Below are 27,385 nucleotides of genomic sequence, written 5' to 3'. Positions count from 1 at the left end.
CAACTTTGATTGGTTTAGGTTCTGCCTTGACGAATGCACTAGGAAACTATTGTCCTCTACCCATTTGTTTAGTTCAAAAAATGTGCAATGCTTGGACATGTTCCTTTTGCCTACAGAGAACAGTTCTCTACATATGTACATATGTAGCTTCTAGAAAGTGGACTACATTGTGAGCCTGACTAATGATCTTAAATTGATTGTTGGTGTACTTCTTAGCACACATGGGATTGTTCAGCAAGTGCTATTCAATTGCGGAATTAGATTTAACAATTAGATATGATGTTCTGAGTTTTGCAAGTAAAGGCCGGTTGAGTACGATCAGTACTTTATCTATTGCAAACAGCCAAAGGGTATGCTGTTTCTACAGTCTTCCAGTCGTTAGGATGTACAGCCTACATATCTAACATTGCATCGGCACTGAAATTCATACAACACATTCATCATTTGTGTGGGAAGATGAAAAAATGAGCAACAAGTGTAGCTAGTGTTTCAAGTTCCTAATATGCAGTAGCAACATGAGTGGTGTTTTCCACTAATACGTTGCTGCCGTCAAGACAAAAAATTGTTCTGTCTACCACATAAATGAGTAATGTGGTGTATGAATTTCAGTGGGATTGTGATGTTGGGTATGTAGACTGTACTTCCTAAAGACTGGTGAATCTTGTCAAACAGCACATCCCCTTCAGCTGTTCACAATAGGCAGAGTACCAGCCATACTAGCCCGTGCTTGCAAAACTTAGGAAACAATGTCTAACATTATGAGCGGGATTTTATGGCCCCACTGGTCCCAAAACCGTAAAATCCCGTCCGAGGTCAACGGACCTTCCCATGCTCTGCCCCTTGGCTGCTCCAATTCCTGTGGCAGGCGGGGCGGTAAAGTTCTGGCCAATATGTGATTCAGTAATTGGACAGCACTTACTGACTAATCCTGAGTGTGCTTGCAATGATAGTTGTAGCAACAAATTAATCAGCCAGGCTCACACTTAAACATAGAAGCTACATATACAGGGATCTGTCCTTCATAAGCAGAAGGAGCATATACAAATGGTGTAACTTTTTTTAAATAAATAAAAGAGCTGGGGACAATAGCTCCCTAGTGTATTTGCCATGGCAACATCATAACCAATCAGAGTCAACTTGCCAACCAATCATGACCATTTTCATGCAGTATAAATTGCTGCTCCCCTTCAAATTTGGCATTCTTGTATCTGTTCTGATGAGTGCAAAATAAAAAGCTTTGACAGCATGTCCCTTTCTTCAACAATACTCAAGTTCTGAATGTCTGAACGACTATGATCCTATTTTGTTTATACCAGAAATTTTGAAATTTGCACTGATGTTGTATTGATGAAGAATCTTCCACCTCTTTTTAATAGAACTCATGCTATGTCAAAATGCCACAAAAATGTCATTCTACTTTTCCTTTATGCCATCGTGAGATAAATGGCAATAAATCATGAAGCGACTAAAAGCCAACCCTTCGCTGCTCATTATTGAATTGCAAAGGGAAGGGATCAGAATGTGAACCATCTCACATTTCTTCCTACCATTTGGCAACCAACTCAAAAAGGGGAGAAAATAGGGTTAAAAAAAATGTTCACCGTTATGGATTTTATATATAGAAGATATGCTACTGTTTTTTTAATTATAACTAAAAATACCCTCCTGTACTCAAAGAGGCCACATGGTGAGGGCAAGTACTTGATAATTAATTTTCTTTAGCTTACTTGGCAGTGATGTCTTTATATTATTACATAAGATTAACTATAATTTTTATAAAAGCTTTATTAGATAACTTCACATGGGGAATATTCTAATACTATAAAAATGATATCTGAGGTACATTAATTGCAATCCAATTATAACACACTAGTTAACTTATGGAGCAATCAAGAGACTTACTGTCTCTGTAAACCTCTCACGATAGCACATATGTTCCAGACACACTCTCAAGGGGAGGCAACGTCCTACCGGTATTATCACGAGACTATTAATCCAGAAACTCAGCTAACATTCAGGGGAACTAGGTTCGAATCCCACCACAGCAGGTGGTGGAGTTTGAATTCAATAAAAAAAATCTGGAATTAAGAATCTACTGATGACCATGAAACCATTGTCAATTGTCAGAAAAACCCATCTGGTTCACTAATGTCCTTTAGGGAAGGAAATCTGCCGTCCTTACCTAGTCTGGCCTACATGTGACTCCAGAGCCACAGCAAGGTGGTTGACTCTCAACTGCCTCCAAGGGCAACTAGAGATGGGCAATAAATAACAGCCAGCCAGCGACGTCCATGTCCCAAGAATGAATAATAAAATAAATGTTCGTCACTTTCAGTATCAAAGAGAGTGTGTTGCTGATTCTGCCTTGGCTCAATGGTGGCACTCTTGTCTTTAAGTCAGATGGTCATGAATTTAAATCCCACGCCACAATTTAACTGATATCTCATTTTGTACTGAGAGAGTACTGTATTATTCAAGACGTTGCTCTGGACTTTCCAATAGTTAGTGCCACATATTTCAGCACAGTTCATCCAAAAGATCCACATACAAGAGATTATATTTGTTGCAAATTGGTCTCTGCCTTTTTTGCACTCATTTCCAAAACTTTATCATCATGATCGTGTCCTTCTGGACGTTTGAATGGGCTCTTAATGTTTAAAGTTGTGTGGGTTAGGTTGATTGGCCATGGCAAATTGACCCTAGTATCAGGGGATTAGCAGGGTGAATATGTGGGGTTACCGGAATGGGGCCTGGGTGGGATTGTGGTTGTTGCAGACCCGATGGACTGAATGGCCTCCTTCTGCACTGTAGGGATTCTATGATTCTATAATATTTAACTGATTCTTTTGGGCACCTGGGTATATTTTAAAAGAGTTTGAACTTTTTTTCAACATATAAGGGTGGTATGATAGCACAGTGGTTAGCACTGCTGCCTCACAGCGCCAGGGACCCGAATCTAACCTTGAGTAACTGTCTGTGTGGAGTTTGCATCTTCTCCCTATGTCCGCGGGGATTTCCTCCGGGTGCTCGGGTTTCATCCCACACTCCAAAAATGTGCAGGTTAAGTTGATTGGTCATGATAAATTGATGCTTAGGGCCCTATTTTACCATTTTGATTCTAAGTGCTGGGCGGACTTGAAACTGGGCGTGTTTCAGATCCGACTTTTAACCTGTTCTCAGGCGCCCCTGTACGCACTCTGCCTGAAAAAATATCAGTGATTCCGAATCGTGCTGCACAAGTCTGTGGGTGGGGCTTAACATGCCCAAAACCCTGCAGCTCCGATTGGTGCCTCCAATTGCGCATGTGCAGAAAAAGAATTATAGAATGCGGCTCCCCTGCCACATCCCTCCTGGGCCAGACAATGCCTTCCCTAGCCCCCACTGACATTGCTCCACCAAAAACATTACTGACCCCCTTATCCCCCCAATCCCCGCTACCCAGATTGATTGCAGGCCCCTTGCCCTTCCCCCCCACCGATATCAGGCAGAGTGGCAGTAGACCCCCCTTTCCCCTCACTGAAATCAGGCAGAGTGGCAGCGGACCCTCCTCCTTCCCTCCCACTGATCTCAGGCAGAGAGATCCACTCTCCACCCTACAGGTATCAGTCAGGGTGATCCCCCTCACCCCCACCCCGGATCCTCCCACACAAGGCCCTCATCTCCTTCAGACTCGGATGGCTGTGTGACACCTCCCTCTCTCTCTCTCCCCTGTCCCCAATCATTGAGGCACTGATCCAGCACCCACCTTCCCCCACCTCCCCCACCCCCATTAGCACACCTGCAAGTGCTCACTTGCCTTCCCCTCAATGCTAACAAGCAAACTGCATGGAACTTGCTGGAATGATCTGCTGGCAGCTGATCTGCCCTAACGAGGGGCAGCTTCATGAAAAACTCAAGAATGGACAGGCAGGCAGGCATTCCTGCACAAAATATGCGCACGATCAGCCCCCCGATTTACTGAGGGTGACCTGGGGAGGCTGCTGGATGCAGCAGAGGTGAGGACTTCCGCTTCCCCGCAGGAGGACGCAGACCCAGGAGGGCTGATGGAATGTGGCCTGGGAGGAAGTCGCCGCCTCAGTCAGTGCCAGGGCACTGGCCCCCCCTGAACCGGGAAGCAGTGCCGGAAAAAGGTCAACGGCCTCATCCATGCAGCAAGGGTGAGTGCTGAACCCCATCTTGCATCTTCCTCCAAATCTTTCCCAGATCCTCCCATCCCCAGCACCCTGCATGCTCCCCAGCTTCTGACCCCCGAGCAACTCCTTCCTTTCCCCCTAAAGAGCCCCACTGTGCTTGCTCTCTAAGGGCCACCACCTGATACTCTGCAGTAGTCACGCCACCATTTCTTTCATGGTTCCTTCTGTTTCCACAGAAGAAGACCGAGCACAACACCCATGAGAGGGCGAAGACAGGGGGTGGTGAACCAGACCTCCGGGTCCTCACCCCCTTTGAGGAGCGGGTGCTAGAGCTCTTAAGAGAAGACGAGATGTGGGCTGTCAGTGACAGCATGGTCCAGCTGCCGTCAAGACGTGAGCAACTGTTCTTCCTCCACTCACTTTGAGGCAACTTCTTGGGGGCACGAGTTTCAGGTGCAAGGGGCAAGGTTTAAAGGAGATGTATGAGGCATGCTTATTTACACAGAGAAGGTAGTGGGTGCCAGGAACTTGCTGCTGGGGGAAGTTGCGGACGCAGATACAATAGTGACCTTTAAGGGGCGTCTTTACAGCTATGTAAATGGAATGGGAATAGAGGTAGATGGTCCCTGGAAGGGTGGGGGGCGTTACAAATCAAATGAGCACCTGGATGCTACAGGCTTGGAGGGCCGAAGGGCCTGTTCCTGTGATGTAATTTTTTTGGTTCTTTGTTCTATGTTCAATGGTGAAATGTGGATTACGTGCTTGGCATCCCGGATTCCTCTCCCTCCCTTGCACTTAACCTTGTGTCCTGTGTTGCAGGGACACATCTGGATACCCCAGGGCCTTCTGGACTCCAGTCCTGTACTGCAGTAGTGGTAGGCCACATAAGGTTAGGAAGTTGTAGTTGCACTGAGATGGCACGGGTGAAGGGCTGCACTAGTTAGAAAGTTATTTTAGCACCTTAATGGTTTCTGTTCAGAAGTTTTTTATGTTAGAACGTCTGATTTAAACACCTTTATTGTAATTAACTGTTTTTGCACTACCCACCGGTGACTAATTTGTCTCAGATTTGTCTCGAATAAGAATCCTCTTCCATTGATGATCACCAGAATGATGCTTCATGTTGATGTCAGCTGGGGAGGCCCCTCAATGCTGTGTCACTGAGCAAAGGAAGTCATTGGTTACCCAGACCCCACGAGCGATTCCCTCCCATCCCCCACCCCACCCGCCCCAGGGCCCTGTATGGGGGTTTCAGATCCTTACTCACTACACAGACGTGGGGCCAGGTGCCAGCGTGCATGCGGAGCTCAGGTAGGAGTCAGACTAGTTGCACCAGGGCATCATCATAATGGTGCTTAGCGAGTCGTCATCACCCTCCTGCCTGCTAAAATACTCACTAACACAGAGTACCCAGGCCCACCACTCTGGTGTGGCAATGTTGCAGGAGATAGAAGGAATTTTGAGGGGTGGGGAGGGAACCCACAGACATGTACTCCTAGCGACTGAACCACCTGGTGATCAGGGCTTCCCTTGCCACCCTTGCATGCCTCATTTGGGCTGCCAACCCTGCAGCCCTGGTTGGTGTTCCTCGGCATGCTCCTGCTCATCATCCTCCTCCTCCACTTCCTCCTCCTCCTGCTGGTCATCCTCCCCAGCGATGCCCGGCTGGTCAGCCTCCACCTCCTCCGTCTCCTCCAGTATGTCACCTCTCTGTAGAGTCAGAATGTGCAAGGCACAGCACACGACCACTATGCGGGAAGAGATCACTGGGCTGTATTAGAGGGCCCCGCCATATCGGTCCAGGCACCAGAATTGCATTTTGAGGAGCCCAATGCACCTCTCCACTACCACGCGGGTGGCTACATGGGCCTCATTATAGCGGGTCTCCGCCTCAGACACAGGCCTCCGCAAAGGCGTCATCTGCCATGTCCGAAGCGGGTAACCCATATCACCCATGAGCCATCCCCACAGCCTGGGCTCCTCCTCAAATGCCTCCAGGATGACTGAGCTCCCGACAATGAAGCCGTCGTGCGCACTCCCTGGGTGTCTTGTTCATGTTATGGTCGCACACGAGTTGAACTTTCAGGGGGTGGAACCCCTTTCTGTTGCTGAACCTCTGCAGATTCTGCAGGGGGGCCTTGAGGGCAGCATGTGTGCAGTCGATGGCATCCCCGCAATGGCTGCGAACCCTGCAGCCTGGGCTCCCTGATGAGCCTGGTCCAGGTTAAATTTGATGTGCTGCCCAGCCCGGGCATACAGGGCTTCTGTGACCTGTTTGACACAGGTGGGTGTGCACAGCTGATTGGGAGATGCCACAGACATCTCCGCTAAGGGTTTGGAAGGAGCCAGTCACATAAAAGTTCAGAGCAGCCGTCAATTTGACAGCCACTGAGAGTGGGTGCCCCCTCACCGCCCCCACCCCCCCCCCCCCCCCCCCCCCCCTAGATGCCAGGTCCTGCAACAGGTTGCACAGGTGTTGCACTGTTTCCTTTTGGAGGCGGAGATGTCGGCTGCACACGGTGTCCGACATCTGTACAAATGACGCTCATGCATGGAACTGCCAGGGTCTCTGCTCCCTCCTTCTCCTGCGCTCCCCCCCCCCCCCCCCCCCCCCGCCCCATCTGGGTGAGTGGCGGCCACCTCCTGCCTCTGGTGGTTGTCTCCCTCTATTCCTGCCCGGGCCTCCTGTGCCCACAAATCTTCCTCCAGCTCCTCCTCCTCAGCTCCAGCAGCAACCAACAGAACAGCAAGATCGATTGGTTGCATTGCAAAAGCCATCTTGTCACTCTGAAGGGTGATGGGGTGGATTTGGGGGGAGGGAGGGGAGGGGAGGGCAGGCGGGTGGTGGAGACAAAGACACACGTAGAGGGTAAGGAACGGTGCTTGCCCCTAGCACGTCAACAGTCACTGTCCATACTTCCCAATTTCCCCAGCCACACGCTCCCCACAATCACAGCTCCCCCAATTCCCCGAGCCACATGCTCCCCACAATCACAGCCCCCCCACTTCCCCCAGCCACATGCTCCCCACAATCACAGCCCCCCTCCCCCCCAATTCCCCCAGCCACATGCTCCCCACAATAACAGCTCTTCCAATTCCCCGAGCCACATGCTCCCCACAATAACAGCCCCCCTATCCCCCCAGCCACATGCTCCCTACAATCACAGCTCCTCCAATTCCTCCAGCCACATACTCAGCACAATCACAGCCCCTCCCCTCCCTCACATTCCCCTCGCCACATGCTCCCCACAATCACAGCCCTCCCCCACATTCTCCCAGCCACATTCTCCCCACAATCACAGCCCCCCCAATTCCCCCAGTCACATGCTCCCCACAATCACAGCCTCCCCAATTCCCTCAGCCACATTCTCCCCACAATCACAGCCCCCTCCAATTCCCCCAGTCACATGCTCCCCACAATCACAGCCACCCCCCAATTCCCCCAGCCACATGCTCTCCGCAATCACAGCCTCCCCAATTTCCCCAGCCACATGCTCCCCACAATCACAACCACCCCCAATTCCCCCAGCCATATTCTCCCCACAATCACAGACCCCCCAATTTCCCCAGCCACATGCTCCTTACAATCAAAGTTCCTTGCAAAGTTGAGAGGCTGCAGCAATGCAATTTGCAAGGGCTTTGTACACATTCTTCAGCTGGAAGTGAGCTGAGTGCACTAGGACCCAGCAGCACCGCAAGACCCGAGGTCAGTGCTGAGACCCGGGTCCATGCTGGAGACCCTGCAGAACAACAGCCCCGTCCCCACCCGACCGCACCGCCCCCCCACACACTCGCAGAGCCCTCACTGATCTGAGAAAGAAAATGGCCACAATGAAAGGACACCCATGAGCAGCAGAGAGCCGTTGGATGCTACGCACTTACCTCCTCGTTAACCCTCACTCATGGAGCGCCCGAATCGGACTAATATTGAGCATGTCTGTTTCACGCCGAATCGGGATTGGCGAACGTGGTGGAAGAGGGGGAAGTGCCGGTAAAGCTGGGCATGCAGCCCATTAATTAAATTTAAATGCGTTCAAATGCATTTAAATGGCCGTCGCGCCGGTTTCAGGCCCGGTCCTGATCTCGGCCATTTTCGGGCCTTGGTAAGGGGGGAACCGGCGCGGAGGCGGGCACGGATCACGCTACTCGCCTCATGCCCGACTTTAGCAAGTTTTCGCGTCCGAAAACGGGTGCAACTTGATGCTAAAATAGGGCCCTCAGTGTCAGGGGGACTAGCAGGGTAAATACGTGGGATTACGGGGATAGGGCCTGGGTGGGATTGTTGTCAGTGCAGACTCAATAGGCCGAACAGACTCCTCCTGCACTGTAGGGCTTCTATAATTCTATTCTATGATACTAAGAAACTGGCGGTTATCATCAATAACTAGCATACCATTTTATATTGTTTTATCAAGTTATTTTCTGATTGGGGCAATCTTATCAGAATTTGGCAGTGTTAGTTCCAGCAAGAAAAACAGCATGTTTCTCTCCAGAGAAACAGGGCGGTTTTCTCTCCAGATCTTGCCACACTCTGTCAAAATAAAACAGCTGGGTGGGTTTCACGCCGTCACGAAGGGCAGTGTGGCCAAACATGCTGGCAAAGCATGGCTGCACTGAGATCGAGGTGTTTAAAGGGTGCCCCAATCAGAATATGAATGATCCTCCCCCCAAGCCACCTGGGAGGTCCCAAGGGCTCCTCCCTCCACCTTCCCTTTAATTGAAGTCAATATTCACCCTTCCCCAACCCCTGATTGGAGTCGGCACCTTTTCCCACCTGTCGTCTTGGCTGGAGTCGGAATTCAATACCCCCAACCACCCTCGTGGGAATTCCACCATCCCAACATACCCCCATCTCCACCCTAAACAGCCAGTGCTGGCGCAGCCCCCCCCCTTCCCCCAAACATCAAGCCCCTTTCCCCCACACACACAGTCAATGCCCACAACCCCACCCACTAAACATCTGATCCCCTCCCCCCCTGCACCCCCACCCACATCGTCAATTCTGGCACCCTTTTCCCCCCAAAAAGCCATTGCTGGCATCCTCAGTTCCCTCATACAAATGCGAGGTGATGCATTTTGCTAGATTGAACCAGGGCAGGACTTACTCAGTTAATGATAGGGCGTTGGGGAGAGTTACAGAACAAAGAGATCTCGGGGTACATGTTCATAGCTCCTTGAAAGTGGAGTCACAGGTGGACAGAGTGGTGAAGAAGGCATTCGGCATGCTTGGTTTCATTGGTCAGAACATTGAATACAGGAGTTGGAATGTCTTGTTGAAGTTGTACAAGACATTGGTAAGGCCACACTTGGAATACTGTGTGCAATTCTGGTCACCCTATTATAGAAAGGATATTATTAAACTAGAAAGAGTGCAGAAAAGATTTACTAGGATGCTACCGGGACTTGATGGATTGAGTTATAAGGAGAGGCTGGATAGACTGGGACTTTTTTCTCTGGAGCGTAGGAGGTTGAGGGGTGACCTTATAGAGGTCTATAAAATAATGAGGGGCACAGATCAGCTAGATAGTCAATATCTTTTCCCAAAGGTAGGGGAGTCTAAAACTAGAGGGCATGGGTTTAAGGTGGAGAGGGGAGAGATACAAAAGTGTCCAGAGCGACAATTTTTTCACACAGAGGCTGGTGAGTGTCTGGAACAAGCTGCCAGAGGTGGTAATAGAGGCAGGTACAATTTTGTCTTTTAAAAACCATTTAGACAGTTACATGGGTACCATGGGTATGGAGGGATATGAACCACATGCGGGCAATTGGGATTAGCTTTGGGGTTTAAAAAAAAAGGCGGCATGGATAAGTTGGGCCGAAGAGCTTGTTTCCATGCTGTAAACCTCTATGTCTCTATGACTCTATGATCTCAAAACTAGTGCAATTTTGGGTGCAATTTGGGCCGAGATCACTGATTCTGTCCGAGGCAGAAACTCAACCCCACAATGTTATGGCTAAGATGTGAAACCAAGAATTAATCTCCTCTCTTAGTTGGACGTAAAAATCCCACACCAATATTCGAAGAATAGCAGGGGAATTCTGCCAGTGTCCTGTCCAACATTTATCACTCAGGTAGAATCATCATACAATGCAGAAGAGGCCCTTCGGCCCATCGAGTCTGCACCGCCACATGTGAAATACCTGACCTCCCACAGAATCCCATTTACCAGCATCTGGCCCATAGCCCTGACTGTTATGAAGTGCCAAGTGCTCATCCAGGTACTTTTTAAAAGTTGTGAAGTAACCTGCCTCCACCACCCTCTCAGGCAGTGCATTCCAGACTGTCACCGCCCCCTGGTAAAAACGTTTTTTCCCTTACATCCCCCTTAAACCTTCTGCCCCTCATCTTGAAATTGTGTCCCCCTCATTACTGACCCTTCAATGAAGGGGAACAGCTGCTCCTTATCCACTCTGTCCATGCCCCTCCTAATCTTGTACATTTCAAAAATCAAATTAACTGGTCAATTATCACATTACCATTTGTTGGACCTGGCTGTGTCCAATTTGGCCACTATCTTAGCCTTCTACACAGCAGTGACCATACCTCGATAAGTAATTAACTTATTTGTAAAATGCATTGGGATGCCTTGAGAGCGTGAAAGGTGCTATATAAATGAAGCTCTTTCATCACAAATATCGCCGGAATTCCATGCCCTGCCCACCACGGGAATCAAAGCGGGCAAGAGGCGGACATTGGGAAGGTCCATTGACCTCGGATGGGATTTTCCGGTCTCAGGTCGAGCAAGACCGTAAAATCCCGCCCTATATCTTTTTTGTTTCCAACTTCCTGCAGTAGGCAGGATTTATATACATGATCTACCTTAGTGCAATTGGCTGCTTTAGGTTCCAGGTCATTAAGTGTCACTAACTCTCGTAGAAGACTACTTTCTTGATAGCCGCCCTTTACTCCACGCAGCTTGAAGTAAGCTTGAGGTCTCTGCAGGATTAACCGAAGGTTTATTGCAAACCCTGCCATATCTATGGCAAACGGTCTGTGCGGATCAAACACTGTTTTCCATCCGTAAACTTTTCCCACCGCATTCACTTTTGGAGATTCGTATCGGAGTCCACCCACAAAGGCAACAGGCCAGACTGAGACTTTCCTCGTGGCACGCATCTAATGGAAAGTGGAAAAGGAAAGAGTGGTAGCATTTTCTGTTCATTGAAATCAACTCAACAGAATTACCATAAAAATACATTTAGAAGATTAGTCCCTTGTGTATTTGAATAGCATGCTATCAAAAACCTCAATCAAATTAAAAAGTGCCCGTTAATCAGCTTGGATGGAAGATGTAGACCAGAGGTCAGAACATTCTCACTGTGGATATGTTGTGCCTATTCGTGTGATTGGAGACAGTCTCCCAGACATAAAGGCTGGAATTTTACCACCTTGTCCGCCCCAATTCCAGGGTGGGCGAGGCCCGCAGATTTGGAATTCTCCATTGGCCTCGGGTGGGATTTTACAAGCCTTGCCCAAACAAGGTCGTAAAATCCTGCCCATAGTCTCAGTAAAAGTTTTCAATTTTACTGTTCATCAGCCGTCCAATATCTCAGTTCTATCTGAACGGTGCACATTCAAAATTTCTGGCTTCTCCAACCAGGGAACAAAATTAAGTGACTACTTCAAGTAATATGTCGGTGGCAACTTGGACATTGTCAGCAATAGTGCAATATTCTTAAGGTAAGTGTTGCTATGCAAAGCAGTCAAGTTGGTATTTTTTAATATCCTATTTATTTTTTTCATTTATGAAGAACTAGATCATAAATATTTCAAACTTTCTAGAGGCCACAGCATTACTGCTCCCTCAGTCTTGAAAAGCTAAATTGCAGGAGAGATGGTGGCAATGCCACTGGACTAGCAATTCAGAGCAGAAGGCAACATGGTTCAAATCCCACCACGGCAGATGGTGGAATCGAAATTCAATTCATAAAATCTGAAATATGAAGCTAGTCTCAGTAATGGTGACCATGACAATATCATCGATTGTCGTAAAAACACACCTGGTTCACCAATGTCCTTTAGGGAAGGAAATCTGCATCTTTACCTGGTCAGGTCTACGCGTGACTCCAGATCCACAGCAATGTGGCTGACTCTTAACTGGCTCTCTGAAATGGCCTAACAAACCACTCATCAAGGCAATTAGGGATGGGCAACAAATGATGGTCTTGTCAGTGATGCCCACATCCCGTGAAAGAATAACATAGAAATATAGTAACTAGAAGCAGGATTAGGTTCTTTGGCCATTCGAGCCTGCTCTGCCATTCATCATGATCATGGCTGATCATCAAATTTAATATCCTGATCCCCTATTTCCCCCCCATATCTATTGATTCCTTTAGGCCCAAGAACTATGCCTAATTTCTTCTTGAAATCAGACGTTTTGGCCTCAATAAAGGCTTCCTTTGTCTAAATTTATATGGGAATCTGTAAAAATGTGACCATAATTGATCATTCCCAACCTGAACACACATTTTAATCAATTTTCAATATTTAATATTCCCATCTCTTCATGACTAATCTGCTCTAAAGATGCTGAATCTCACTGGGGTATTGCATTGAAGGTGTTGATCCTTGCTGGGGTGTTGATGATATGACCTAAATGGCCATCTTGATGAGTGAGACGGTAAGCTTTTTTGACTTTGGGAGTTTTATGACTAAACTCCCCTCACACAATGTCCCCCCCATATGTGCACATGGTAACCAATGCACAGTAATCAGGAGAGTGAGACCTCACTTGACTTGTATTCCTTTCACAACCAAAAACAGAAAATGCTGGAAAATCTCAGCAGGTCTGACAGCATCTGTGGAGAGAGATTAGAGCCAACCTTTCAAGTCTGGATGCCCCCTTTGTCTGTTTTAACCAGCAATGTGTTGAGTAATGCAGATGTCCCCACCACCATGTTGACTGATAACAGCTGACGGCTTTAAAACCTCATTTTAAACCAACGTGGCTTTTCAAATTGACAAGTGAATATATTAAAATAATTTTACTGCCATGTAAAGGGATCATCAGCTTGCAGAGCCAACATTTAATTGTCCAGTTTGGAATGTTCTACTCGCTGCAGGGCAACAGTGTGAAGAGGGATCATCTGCCTTTTCAGTTGAGGCTGCCTCCTCACATACCCTGCCTGAGTTTTGGGAGAAACCTTTCCCATTCCAGCAGAAAATGAAGTCTCGAAGAGATTCTTGGTTTGCCTCACTGCAGTTGTTGACTTAAACACTGATTAACTAAGATCCAGCATGGAATTTCTGAAAATCCAGCAAAGCATGTAGGGGACATCTCTTAAAGGTACCACACTGCAAAATGTGACCATGTCAGGAACATTTACAGAAAAAAAAAGCCTTAATGGATATTTTGATTAGCCTCACACGGATGATTAAGCAGAAACCACACTCAGCATAAAGCTATCATGGGTGGCATATTGGAGGATTAATAATAGATTTCTGCATTGTTGTTTTGGGACTTTGGACAGATCACAGGTTCTTGTGTTTTTCCCTAAAGTAAAGTTTATTTATTAGTCACAAGTAGTCTTACATTAACACTGCAATGAAATTACTATGAAAATCCCCGAGTCGTCACACTCTGGCACCTGTTCGGGTACACTGAGGGATAATTTGGCATGACCAATGCATCTAATCTGCATGTCGTTGGACTGTGGGAAGAAACCGGAGCACTCGAAGGAAACCCATGCAGACATGGGGAGAACGTGCAAACTCCACACAGACAGTGACCTAAGCCGGGAATCGAACCCGGGTCCCTGGTGCTGTGAGGCAACAGTGCTAACCACTGTGCTACCGTGCCGCCCCACCCAAGTACGGAAGGATACATTAATATTTTTAGAATCTATTGTGCAGGTTTCAAATGAAATATGCATGTAATTAATACATATATTTTTTTAAATTCAAAAGAGTAGTATTGAATCAACTTGATTCATTACTGGAGTAACAATGGGAGCTTAAGGTATCAACAAATTGGTGCATAAATTATTTTTATTTTCTCATTCTCCCGTGTCTGCGTGGGTTTGCTTCGGGTGCTCCGGTTTCCTCCCACAGTCCAAAGGTGTGCAGGTTGGGTAGATTGGTCATGCTGAATTGCCCCTTGTGTCAGAAGGTATGTAGATTAGGGGGATTAGTGGGATAAATATGTTGCGTTACAAGGATAGGGTCTGGGTGGGATTCTCCGTTGGAGAGTCGGTGCAGATGCAATGGACCAAATGGCCTGTGTCTGCACTATAGGGATTCTATGATTCTATAATTCTGGCTCTACTCAACAGAAGAGATTAAAGTTCCCCATGTGAATTGGGCAGCATTCTCTCAGTTCAAAACATCAAAACCAAGCATCCATATCATTTTCTGTTTGTGAAATTTGCAGTGTGTAAATAAACACTTACACCACAACAGATATGATGGCTGGAATTTTATTGCCCCACCCTCAAGGCAATTGGAGCAGGTCGACCATGGAAAGATCTGTTGACCTCGGGTGGGATTTTACGGTTTCGGGACAAGCGAGGCCATAAAATCCCGCCCGACATTTTGTGCCATCTTCTAGAGATTTCACTCTAACCACCCGAGTGATATTCTGCTTCAAGAACTTGATGCAACTGACTGGAGTTTCATAGACTAGTTGTTTAGTGTAAGGTATAGATTTGCACTCACTCACACAGAGGTTAAAATTGGGCCCAAAGAGACTCAATTTTGTTGTTGTGGAGAATTCCTTGTATTAGTGAATATGTCAGGTGAAGATATATTGTGAAAAAAAGAAATGAGAAGAGTCGAAAGGTTCAGCTTTGATAACCAGACTCTTAATAACGCTTGAAAGAGCACGATAAATGTCAAAGATGCAAAGTTAAGTGCAATATTAGTGAAAAGCAAATGATGGGAATTATCTTTCATTTGTCAATGTCTTATTACCATATTTATCATTACACTGGCACTGTGGGTATAAAGCATTGCAATTTATGCAAGCTACATTACATATTGTTACAATCCTAATGGGCTGAATATTGTTTCTCAAGTTGAGGCACAATGGTCCATGTACTGCTGCAAGTGCAGTCGGATTTGCAAATGCTGGCCCTGCAGCATTACCACTCGCTTGCTCTGCTCGTTCTGAAGTAAAACATTTCTGCGTGTCATCATAAAGGAAAAGTCATCCGTAATGGGCCAAAGCACAATCATTTTTGCGGAAAATACACTGATGGGATTTTAACATTTGAATGAGGAGGTTGGATTCATTGCAGATTGATTTAATGTAGCTTAGTGTGCTGGGAGCACACATCAGGAATTGGGCATTAAAGTCAGTAGATCGGGCACGGTGGCACGGTGATTCGCCCTGCTGCCTCACAGTGCCAGGGATCTGGGTTCAATTCCAGCCTTGGGTGACTGTCTGTGTGGAGTTTGCACGTTCTCTCCGTGTCTGCGTGGGTTTCGTCTGGGTGCTCCGGTTTCCTCCCACACTCCAAAAATACGCAGGTTGGGTTGATTGGCCATGCTAAATTTCCCCTTAGCTCCAGAGGGACTAGCAGGGTAAATACATGGAGTTATGGGGATAGAGCCTGGGTGGGATTGTTGTCATTGCAGACTCGATGGGCTAAATGGCCTCCTTCTACACTATAGAGATTCTATGATCCATAGTTTTTTCCACAAAGAGCCTCTATGTAGACCACATACTGCTGTTATAGAAAAAAATACATTTTGTTCTTTTAGTTCCATCTTCCTGATACCTTCACCTAAAAAAATCCTATCGATCTCAGTCTTGGAAGCTCCAATTGTCATAGGATCCACTTTGAGGGAGTACAATTTCAGTTTTCTACTACCTTTTGTGTGAAAAAGTGCTTCATAATGTAGTCTTTAACATCTTGAACACCTCGATTACCTCACCCATCAATCTTTTATACTCAGTGAAATACCAGTAAACATTCTGCAACCTGTCATTGCAATTTAATCTTCTAACTTTCTGAGTAATTCTGCTGAATTGGTACTGAACCCTCTGCAAGATCAATATATCCTTCCTGAGGTGTTCTTAAAACTGGATGCAGACTGATCCGAATGAGGCTTTACATGAAGAGTGAAGAGCAAAACTCTTTCCTCTTTGGCCCTCAATGGAGCATATTGAAGACTCCTTAACTTCAGTGCCTTGTATCAGACAGAATAACTGCACCTTCCTCTATCTCCAAACTCTAAATTACCCACTCCTTTTAGACATGACTCCTTCTTCCATTGCTGTCACTACCACCAGGGAATCATAAAGGTCACAGCGGAATATAACACTTAGCCAGACAAAGAGCAAGAATGTGAAGGTGTCAACTGTGTGAATCCTTATTTATGCAGTGAGATATTGACAGGAAAGATCTGGCTAACTAAAATTGTACAAGGATTTCAGGTGCCACTCTTTAAGGAACAGGTGCATTATAATCACCTGAGGTACTAAGTTAAATTTGATGCTTGCAACTCACTCCAATCACTTTGAGTTTGTGTTTCCAAGGTATACATGTTATTCCATAAATCTAATAAGAAGAAATGGACACTTTGCTGGACAAGAAAAATGATATACATTTTACATGATATACATTTTACATGGCACAGTGGTTAGCACTGCTGCCTCACAGTGCCAGAGACCCAGGTTCAATTCCGGCCTCAGGTGACTGTCTGTGTGGAATCTGCACATTCTCCCTGTGTCTGCATGGGTTTCCTCTGGGTGCTCCCGTTTCCTCCCACAGTTGAAAGATGTGCAGGTTAGGTGGATTGTTCATGCTAACTTTTTCCTTAGTATCAAGTGAATTAAATACATGGGGTTACAGAGTTAGAGCTTGGGTGGGATTGTGGTTGATGCAGGCTTGATGGGCTAAGTGGCCTCCTTCTGCACTGTAGGGATTCTAGGATGTAAGAGACTCTGATTGACCAGAGGTTATTTGACACGGAAATCCTATCTATTCAAACACTATGGCCGAAATTTTACCGTTCTGTCTGCCATGGGAATTGGAGCGGCCGAGGGGTGGACCATGGAAAGGTCCATTGAGCTCGGATGGAATTTTATGGTCTCGGGACAAGCGAGGCCGGAAAATCCCATCCTATCCAATGGTGGTCAGGAGAGGAAAATTCCCCCCTCTATAGGATTGTTCTAACATTGCTTAACAAGTGGACACGTACCAACCGGCTCAAGAACAGCTTCTTCCCTGCTGCCATCAGACTTTTGAATGGACCTACCTCACATTAAGTTGATCTTTCTCTACACCCTAGCTATGACTGTAACACTACATTCTGCACCCTCACCTTTCCTTCTCTATGTACGGTATGCTTTGTCTGTATAGTGCGCAAGAAACAATACTTTTCACTGTATGTTAATACATGTGACAATAATAAATCAAATCAAATCATATCTTCATGGCCCAATATCACAAAAGAACAGACAGAAGGGAGTTAAAGTCTGCAGCCTGAGGGTTCAGATAATGATTTCGAACAAAATGATTCCTGCCGTGGATTGAGACACTATCTGAATCCTTTGCTCAGACACAAACACGTCACGTGCTCTAAGAGCCATTGTTAATGAAATCGACCTTACCTCTTCAAACAACTCTAAGCTGTATGTGTTGTCATCGTCTGCAAAATATATGATGCCTTGCTGCGTGTTGTTTAAATTGAACATTTCCCGAAGCCATCTCAGTGCCAGGTTCCGTTGCATTGTGCCGCGTGGGAAACGAGGATCCCGAATGTCCCCTCTCAGCTTGTAACTGCGCGGCGTTTCTACATTCAAGTGCGTGTAGTTAAGGCCCGTCTCCTTGAGAAGCCGGGTCACCAGTGTTGTTCTCCTCTGCGCGTCCTCCACTACTATCCAGTGGAGGTTGGGCACGTGAAGTAGGGTGTTAGCGACCCTCGTCAGTTCTGCCTTCTGTACAGGCCTGCTGTAAGTTGGAGTGATGACATGAATGGTGGGGAGGATATCTGACCAGGGAGGGGGCCGCGTATAAACATACTCTGTCCTGATCACCTCCACGATATCCTTATCTGATGGACAATATTCCTTGGAGCCTGATGACTGACCAAGATCCCGGCGGTTGCCATTCTCACTCCCGTCATCTGAAAAAAAAGACAAATCTTAAGTTTGTAAACTTCACACTGACTGCGAACATTCTTGGCTTCAAAGTCTATAAGATTATGAGAGGCATAAATAGGGTTGAGTCAGAATCTTCTTCCCGGAGTTGAAATGTCTAATATTAGGGGGAATGCACTTGAGGTGAGGGGGGAAAGTTCAAAGGAGATGTGAGGGGCAAGTTTTTGTACACAGCGAGTGGTAGGTGCCAGGGGTGGAGGCAGATACGATAGGGGCATTTAAGGGGCTTTTAGATAAGCACATGAATATGCAAGGAATAGAAGGATATGGACCAAGGGCAGGCAGAAGGGATTAGTTTAATTTGGCGCCATGTTCAACACAACATCGTGGACCAAAGGGCCTGTCACTGTGCTGTACTGTTCTATGCTCTATGATATCTTCTTGGCAATTGCCTTATGTCTGTTAGTAACTGTAAAGAGGAGCTCAGACTCCATCACTAGATGGCACTCTACATTACACAATCCACTGATTGCGTTGTGTACTTATATCATGTTTCTGTGCAATATGATATAATATATAATGATTACACTTGCATTTATGAAGCATATTATCAGGTCAAAACAAATCAAAGCACTTTAGCAAAGGAATTACTTTTGCAATGCAACTACTAATAGCTGTAGCTGCTCTGCACAAAGGGACGCTTGAAATGAAATGAATAGCACTTTTCTTTGGTGATATTGACCTGTACATCAGGATAATTCAATGTTCTTATTTTAATAATACTGTAGGATCTTTAACATCTACCCAACCATTCAGATTGGGCTTTGCCTTATTGATTCATGCAGAGGATGGCACCCCAGACAGTGTGGCATTCAGTTTTGTACCGCACAGCTCATTTTGTGTGCTCACGTGCCAGTGTGGGACTGAAGACATCACCTTCTGACCCGACGAAGCCAAGCTGGCACACACAGTGATGTGTCCAATACAGTTCGTAAGTGTAAAAGATAAATTTTGGCACCGCAGAGTTTGCATGATCACAATTCTGCATCTAGCTAATATCTGACTTCACTTTCACTTCAAAGGGGAGGAACTGACTGGATGTTGAGTGCCAGATCAAATGAAATAGGTGACAAAACAATGAAGTCAACTTGGGTGGCACGGTGGCGCAGTGGTTAGCACTGCTATCTCAGCGCTAGGGACCCAGGTTCGATTCCTGACTTGGGTCACTGTCTGTGCAGAGTCTGTGTACTCTGTCCATGTCTATGTGTGTTCCCTCTGCGTGCTCTGTTTTCCTCCCACAGTGTTACAGATGTGCTGGTTAGGTGCATTGACCATGCTAAATTCTCCCTCAGTGTACCCAAACAGGCGCTGGAGTGTGGCGACTAGGGGATTTTCACAGTAACTTCATTGCAGTGTTAATGTAAGCCCACTTGTGACACTAATAAATAAGCTTTAACTTTAAACTTTAAAACCTGGGCTTTGTGTGTCTGGAGTCTATAATTACAGAACACCATTAGCAGCCATTACTGGCCAAGTTCTCGATCTCCTTCATCAAGGGCTGTGGATGGTTTGGATGTATTGGAAAGAGGGCAGAACATTGCTTGCTAGAACACAGATACATTTAATTTGTGTAAATATATGGAGTATCCCATTTGCAGAGGCAAGTTAATACTTTTGTTTACACAGTATGTGTTCAACTAATCATACAAAATCATATTGCTTTTCCTCCATCACTAACACTGCTAGTCTGCACTTATGTATCAACTGCTATATGATCATTAAAACTACATGCACGGGAAATTCCATTGGTTCATATCTGAGCCGTACTCTCCCAGGCAGATATGAATTCCCACATTTTACCTCATATGTGTTATCTGCTAATGGGACTTGTGTTTCCAACCTGGAAGGATGTGACTGACCAGAACAGGTCCATTATCTAGCAATGCAATGTTTGCCATGATGGTGTAATATTTAGTTGAAGGACTAATTTAAATAAATATCAGAGAATCATAGAAAGTTAACTGCACAGAAAGACGCCATGTGCGGCATTGTGTCTGCACCAATTGAGAAACAAGCCACTCAATCTAATCCCACTTTCCAGCATCTGGTCCATATCCCTGCAGGTCACGGCACTTGAGATGCACACCTTTTAAATGATTGAGGGTTTCTGTCTCTGCTACCCTTTCAGGCAGTGCATTTCAGACCCCCCACAAACTCTGGGTGAAAAAACATTTCCTCATCTTCCCTCTAATCTTTCAGCCAATCACTTTAAGTCTTTTCCCCCTAGTCACTCACCTCTCTGCTGAAGTAAATAGGCCCTTCCTATCCAGTCCTCTCACAATTTCGTACATCTCAATCAAATCTCCCTTCGGCTACCTCTGTTCCATGGAGAACACCACCAGCCTATCCAAACTTTACTCATAGCTTCAATTTTCCAGAGCTGGCAACATCCTTGTAAATCTCCTCTCCTCTTCTCTAATGCAATCACTTTCTTTCTGTAATAAGGTAACCATAACAGCACACAGTGCTGTGGCCTAACTAATGTTTTATAAAGTTCCATCTAATCCTCCCTCATAGATTATCTACAGTGCAGAAGGAGGCCATTTGGCCCATTGAGTCTGCACAGACTCTCCAATAGAGCATCTCACCCAGGCCCTATCCCTGTAACTCCATATAATTACCCCGCTAATCCCCCTTTTCTAATGGGCAATTTAGCATGGCCAATCATTTCACCTCCACAGCTTTGGACTGTGGAAGGAAACCGGAGCACCAGGGGGAAACTTATGCAGACATGGGGAAAACGTGCAAACTTCACACAGACAGTCACTCAAGGCTGGAATGGAATCTGGGTCCTTGGCGCTGTGAGGCAGTAATGTTAACCACTGTGCCACCATGCCACCCTGTTGCTATATCTATGCCTCAGCAAATAAATGAAAGGATTCCATATGACTTCCATACGACTTCTTAAGCACCTTATCAACCTGTCCTGTTATCTTCAGGAATCTGTAGACATTCCCTCACTTCCACTATACCTCTTAGTATCCTCCGGTTTATTGTGTAGTCATTTGCGTTATTTGACCTTTTGACATGAGGCTTGGTGAACTCCATTTGCCACTTTTCTGCCCACCTGACCTGGCCATTTATACCTTCCTGCAGTCAACAGGAATCCTCTTTGCTATCAACTGCCCGGCTAATTTATGCATCGCCTGCAAACTTCTTCACGAGTATTTTAAATTCTTCATTTCCCATACTTAATTTTGAGTATTGGATATCCATTCATTTAGAAAATAGACTTGAAGATAGATTAACAGAAATTAGATTTGATTATTATCTCCAATCAAGAGGCTGACTAAAGTGTAAATACTCTGGTTTTATCTGTGACCTGATTAATATCCCCAAGGAAAACTGCAAAATAGGTGAGTCATGTGGCAGCAAAATCAATTGCTATGTGGAGGCCAGATTCCACCTGTTTTTTCGGTCGGACAATTAATTAAATTTCATACAATTCCAGGGCAGGTAGCCTGAGATTAACTGAGGAATTAAATATGATTTATTTATTCAGCATGTGGACTTATGCTTGGTGCACCGGCTGGTTTAGTTGGCAAATGGCAAGCATATGGTTCAGGATAACACCAATGGCACAAGTTTGATTCCCAGTATGGCTGAGGAAAACTTGGGACCTGCCTCCTCACCCTGGAAAGCAATGACAAACCAAAAAGAATTGCCAAGAAAAAATAGCTTAGGGTGAAACATTAACAGACAATGAGCTAAAGAGCGAAAGAGCTCCCTTCAGGCAAACCATACACTGAATGGTGATGAACATCTGTACCAAAAAGGCATAACAAGAACAACCAAGACAATCGAATAGCAGTCAAAGATCGGCCTCAAAATGTTATGTGTACATTTGAACCTCACAATATTATATAAACTGCACTCAGGATGAAGTTAAGATTTTTTTTATTCGTTCATGGGATCTGGGCGTCGCTAACATTTATTGCCCATCCCTAATTGCCCTTGAACTGAGTGGGCCATTTCAGAGGGCATTTTTAAGAGTCAACCACATTGCTGTGGGTTTGGAGTCACATGTAGGCCAGACCAGGTAAGGACGGCAGATTTCCATCACTAAAGGACTTTAGTGAACCAGGTGGGTTTTTACGACAATGGTCATTATTAGACTTTTAATTCCAGATTTTTATTCAATTCAAATTTCGCCATCTGCCATGACGGGATTTGAACCCAGGTCCGCAGAGCATTACCCTGGATCTTTGGATTATTAGTCCAGTAACAATCCCAGTGCGCCACCGTCTCCCTTGTACGTTCTGTAAATTCATTGTAAGCAATGCGCAGGTCTCACATATTCATGGACCAGAATAGTCTTCATTACTTTAAGGCTACTAAATAAAATGGAGTCCTATGGGTTAACAGGCAGATTTTGGTTTGGATAAGAATCAATGGGATTTTCATGGACGGAAGAGTAGCTATCAATGTTGGTGGTTCTGTGTGAGGATTGGTTATTAATGGAGTCTCACGATGATCATTATGAGGGCTGATTCTTGTCACCATCTTTATTGATGATCTGGATGACAGCATCAGGAGACTTGCAGATTTTTGCTGATGGACCTAGTTATATGCTGGTGTAGGGACCTTAGATGAGAAAAAAAGACTGATGGCATTTCTAGATGCAGTAGGTGAATGGGCCCATATCTGGCAGATGTTGATCAAGTTAGATAAATGTTGTAACTTGGGGGAATGTGAAACTGACGTTGGGAGCACAATAGGTGTCACAATGCCTGAGGTTTTGAAGATTCCTGACCAATACCGTGAGGGTATTGTGAAAGCAAATGGAATGGTGGAAAATATTTCCAAGATAATTAAATAAATACCAGGAAATACCATTCCGTTCCCTGTATACCGTCTCGGTCTGGCCCTACCTAGAACACTGAGTTACTCTAGGATCTGATACTTTGCTTCTGCTCTGAGATTCACTGAATGTTGGAAAGGCCTGGCAGGGATGAGGATGATATTGAAGTGAAGTTACACTATATGGCAGCATAGGTCAGGACGATGGATCAGGCTCCTTTCATCTGTTTCATAGAATCCCTACAGTGCAGAAGGAGGCCATTCAGCCCATCGAGTCTGCACCAACCACAATCCCACCCAGGCTCTATCCTCACAACTCCATGCATTTACCCGAGCTAGTTCCCCCGACACTAAGGGGCAATTTAGCATGGCCAGTCAACCTAACCTGACCATCTTTGGACTGCGGAAGGAAACCGGAGCACCCGGAGGAAACCCACGCAGATAAGGGGAGAATGTGCAAACTCCACACAGACAGTGACCCAAGGGCGGAATTGAACCTGGGTGCCTGGTGCTGTGAGGCAGCAGTGCTAACCTTGTATGTTTTAAAATGCTACCAGAGCTTTGGCCACCCCGCTTTCCTTCAGCTGTGAATGCTTGACTGGTTCTGATTGATTTTCTAATTAACTCTGTTGCACAACTGATTGATCTGCCATTTATATTCCAATGTTTTTTGTTGTTGCATTTATTCTCTAATTGTACAGCCTTGTCCCTGTTCAGTTACTGTTTCCTTATTCATATTCACCTCAATCTCTCATTTTAGTAACTAGCCATTGGCTTGATACTTTCAGCTTTTCCTATGTTTTGGATGGAACACAGTGAGGAAAGTCCAACAGGAAAGGTCTCACACTAGTTACCTCTCCTCTCTGACCTTGATAGAATCATAGAATCCCGACAGTGCAGAAGGAGACCATTCGGCCCAGCGAGTCTGCACTGATAACAATCCCAGCCAGGCCCAATCCCAGTAACCCCACATATTTACCCCACTAATCCCTCCAACCTACTCATCCTGGGACACTAAGGAGCAATTTAGCATGGCCTAACCCATACATCTTTGGACTGTGGGAGGAAACCAGAGCACCCGGAGGAAACCCATGCAGATACGGAGAGAACTTGTAAACTCCACACAGACAGTGACCCAAGTGGGGAAACGAACTTGAGTCCCTGGTGCTGTGAGGCAGCAGTGCTAACCACTGTGCCACCATGTCGCATTCCGTACAATAATTTAAGGAGAGGGAAAATCCAATGCTTTATTTGAGTGGAATGTGACCAAATTTCCTGAACAATCGGGGCAGGCTAATAGAGACAAAAATCTGTTCATTAGATTATCATAGAATCCCTTCAGTGCAGGAGACAATTCGGCCCATCGAGCCTGCACCAACATCAATCCCACCCCTTAAACCCCATGTATTTACCCTGCACATCATTGGACACTAAAGGGCAATTTAATATGGCCAATCCACCTAACCTACACATCTGTGGACTGTGGGAAGAAACTGGCGCACCCAGAGGAAACCCACACAAACATGGGGAAAATTTCCAACCCCACACAGACAGTCACCCGAGGTCGGAATTGAACCCGGGTCCCTGGTCCTGTGAGGCAGCAATGTAATGTACAATTGGCAGAGTTCAGAACAATTGAAAAAAGATAATTTAACATAAAATATCCACACAAAGTTCAACAACATTTCTGGAATGGTTCTAATTTATAAATGTTCCGTCATCTGTTCATAGAATCCCTGCAGTGCAGAAGGAGGCCATTCAACCCATCGAGTCTGCGCCGACCACAATCCCACCTAGGCCCTATCCCCATAACCCCACGTATTTACCCTGACACTAAGGGGCAATTTAGCATGGCCAATCAACCTAATCCGCACATCTTTGCAGTGTGGGAGGGAACCAGAGCACCCAGAGGAAACCCACAGGAAACCCACACAGACACGGGGGGAATGTGCAAACTCCACACAAATAGTCACCCGAAGCCAGAATTGAACCCAGGTCCCTGGCACTGTGAGGCAACAGTGCTAATCATTGTGCCACCATGCCGCCTGTTTCAATCTAAACAGAAAATAATGGCTGTGGACACTTCTCGATTACCTAGAAACGATAATGCAATATTAGTATTTACAGGACAATATGTGCTATTTTAGTAGATAGGTTAAGATACGTAGTTAGTTTCTCCTTTAACATAGCAAATAGAGGAATGTCATGTGAACACTGAAACTGTTGATCTTCTCTTAATTTATATTTTCCAGATTCCTAGATTTCTACATCGAGAGGACACAATGGAATATCGTTCCTCACGTTTCTTTCAAGAATCATTTTAAAAATAGGGTGGCACGGTGGCATAATAGTTAGCACTGCTGCCTCCCTGCATGCAGAGTCTGTATATTCTCCCAATTTCTGCGTGGGTTTCCTCTGGGTGCTCTGGTTTCCTCCCACATCTCCACATCATTCCTCCCACAGTCCAAAGATGTGCTGGTTCGGTGCCTTGGCCATGCTAAATTGCCCTTCAGTGTGACCCGAACAGGCGCCGGAATGTGGCGACTAGGGGATTTTTACAGTAACTTCATTGCGGTGTAAACGTAAGCCTACTTGTGACAATAATAAATAAACTTAAACTTAAAACAATGAACATTGTGGGGAGTCACTCAGCCTGGTCGTCACTTACCCTTTCTCAGGGCCAGCAGAGGTGAGATGGTGTTTTGGTGCCAAACTGTAATGAGCAGTGTCCAGGGTAAAACAATCAACACAATTGCGAGGATGTCTCGTCTCTTCGGCATCTCCAGGTTTGGTCGTACATTTCTTCATCACCTACCACAAACCCCATAAGGTTCAGAACTACAGACATTCAACAGACAGTAGAGTTCAAAATATTCTACACAAGACACACAAGATATTCCTACTTTACACACTCCTTACCATAAGGCCTTTATTACGACAGTAATGAGAGGGCACAGATTTAAAGTGATTGGCAAATGAAGCAAATGTGTTGTGGGAATGTGATGTGCTGTGGGCGGCACAGTGGTTAGCACTGCTGCTTCACACCACTAGGACCTGGGTATGATTCCCAACTTGGGTCACTGTCTGTGTGGAGTCTGCACGTTATCCCTGGGTCTGCATGGGTTTCCTCCGGGTGCTCCAGCTTCCTCCCACAGTCCGAAAGATGTGCTAGTTAGTTGCATTGTTCATGATAAATTCTCCCTCAGTTTACCCAAACAGGTGCTGGAGTGTGGAGACTCGGGGATTTTCACAGTAATTTCATTGCAATGTTAATGTAAACCTACTTGGGGATGGGCAACAAATGCTGGGGCAGCATTTATTGCCCATCGCTAATTGCCCTTGAAGTGAGTGGTTTGCCAGGCCATTTCGGAGGGCATTTAAGAGTCAACCACATTGCTGTGGGTCTGGAATGACATGTAGGCCAGACCAGGTAAGGATGGCAGATTTCCTTCCCTAAAGGACGTTCGTGAACCAGGTGGGTTTTTATGACAATCGACAATGGTTCCATGGTCATCATTACACCTTAGTTCCAGATTTTTTTAAATATTGAATTCAAATTTCACCATCTGCAACGGTGGGATTTGAAGCCAGGTCCCCACAACCTGGGTCTCTTGATTACTAGTCTAGTGGAAATAACACTACGCCACTGCCTCCCCGTGAACATGGATAGTGAGATGTTGCTTAACTAGTTTTGGGACAAACAATTGAAGCGTAATGTAGCATCCAGAATGCTGGGGCATAGACTTTCATCTCTGCTTTCCATGTGCTGCATTATTGGTTTCAGCTATGCTGACTCCATTAAGCTGAGAGTTTGAGCTAAAGGGAGATCTGAGGAAGAAGTACTTCCCAATGATCACTTCAGCAAGGCAGTGACAGCGCTTTCGGAGATGGTTACTCTCTTGATCCCTTTGTTTCAATCTGGAGCCAATACCTTAGGTGGGCGAGGCTGCTGGTGGAGGGAAGTGGAGGTACAACCTCTATAAATGCCAAGCTCACGGGCAGCACGGTGGCACAGTGGCTATCACTGCTGCCTCACAGCGCCAGGGTCCCAGGTTCAATTCCTGGCTTGGGTCACTGTCTGTGTGGAGACTATACTTTCTCCCCATGTCCGCGTGGGTTTCCTCCGGGTGCTCCAGTTTCCTCCCACAATCTGAAAGACGTACTGGTTAGGTGCATTGACCCGAACAGGTGCCGGAACGTGGTGACATGGGGAATTTCACAGTAACTTCATGGCAGTGTTAATTTAAGCCTTACTTACAACGAATAAATAAACTTTACTTTAATCAGTGCAGGAATCAGGAGAGTGTGTACCTTAAGGAACTATGATTCTCAAGCATTAGGTGA

The 27,385-nt window shown here is 45.8% G+C and overlaps 1 protein-coding gene across 1 annotated transcript in view; it reads right to left on the bottom strand.

The window, feature by feature from the left end:
* Positions 1 to 25,833, bottom strand: part of LOC144480026 (galactosylgalactosylxylosylprotein 3-beta-glucuronosyltransferase 1) — a 35,379-nt gene extending 9,546 nt beyond the window's left edge. Inside the window, exons 1-3 of the mRNA XM_078199177.1 lie at positions 25,710 to 25,833; positions 17,693 to 18,207; positions 10,954 to 11,250 (exon numbers count right to left, since the gene is read on the bottom strand). Coding sequence (XP_078055303.1) covers positions 10,954 to 11,250; positions 17,693 to 18,207; positions 25,710 to 25,821 — 924 coding nt within the window. The 5' untranslated portion in view covers positions 25,822 to 25,833. The remainder of the gene's footprint in view (positions 1 to 10,953; positions 11,251 to 17,692; positions 18,208 to 25,709) is intronic.
* Between the last annotated feature and the right edge of the window lie 1,552 nt (positions 25,834 to 27,385).

This window comes from Mustelus asterias, chromosome 27, assembly GCF_964213995.1.
Source record: "Mustelus asterias chromosome 27, sMusAst1.hap1.1, whole genome shotgun sequence".
Classification (NCBI taxonomy): domain Eukaryota; kingdom Metazoa; phylum Chordata; class Chondrichthyes; order Carcharhiniformes; family Triakidae; genus Mustelus; species Mustelus asterias.
Note: the sequence above shows the minus strand (reverse complement) of the source record. Positions and strands in the feature narration are given on the sequence as shown.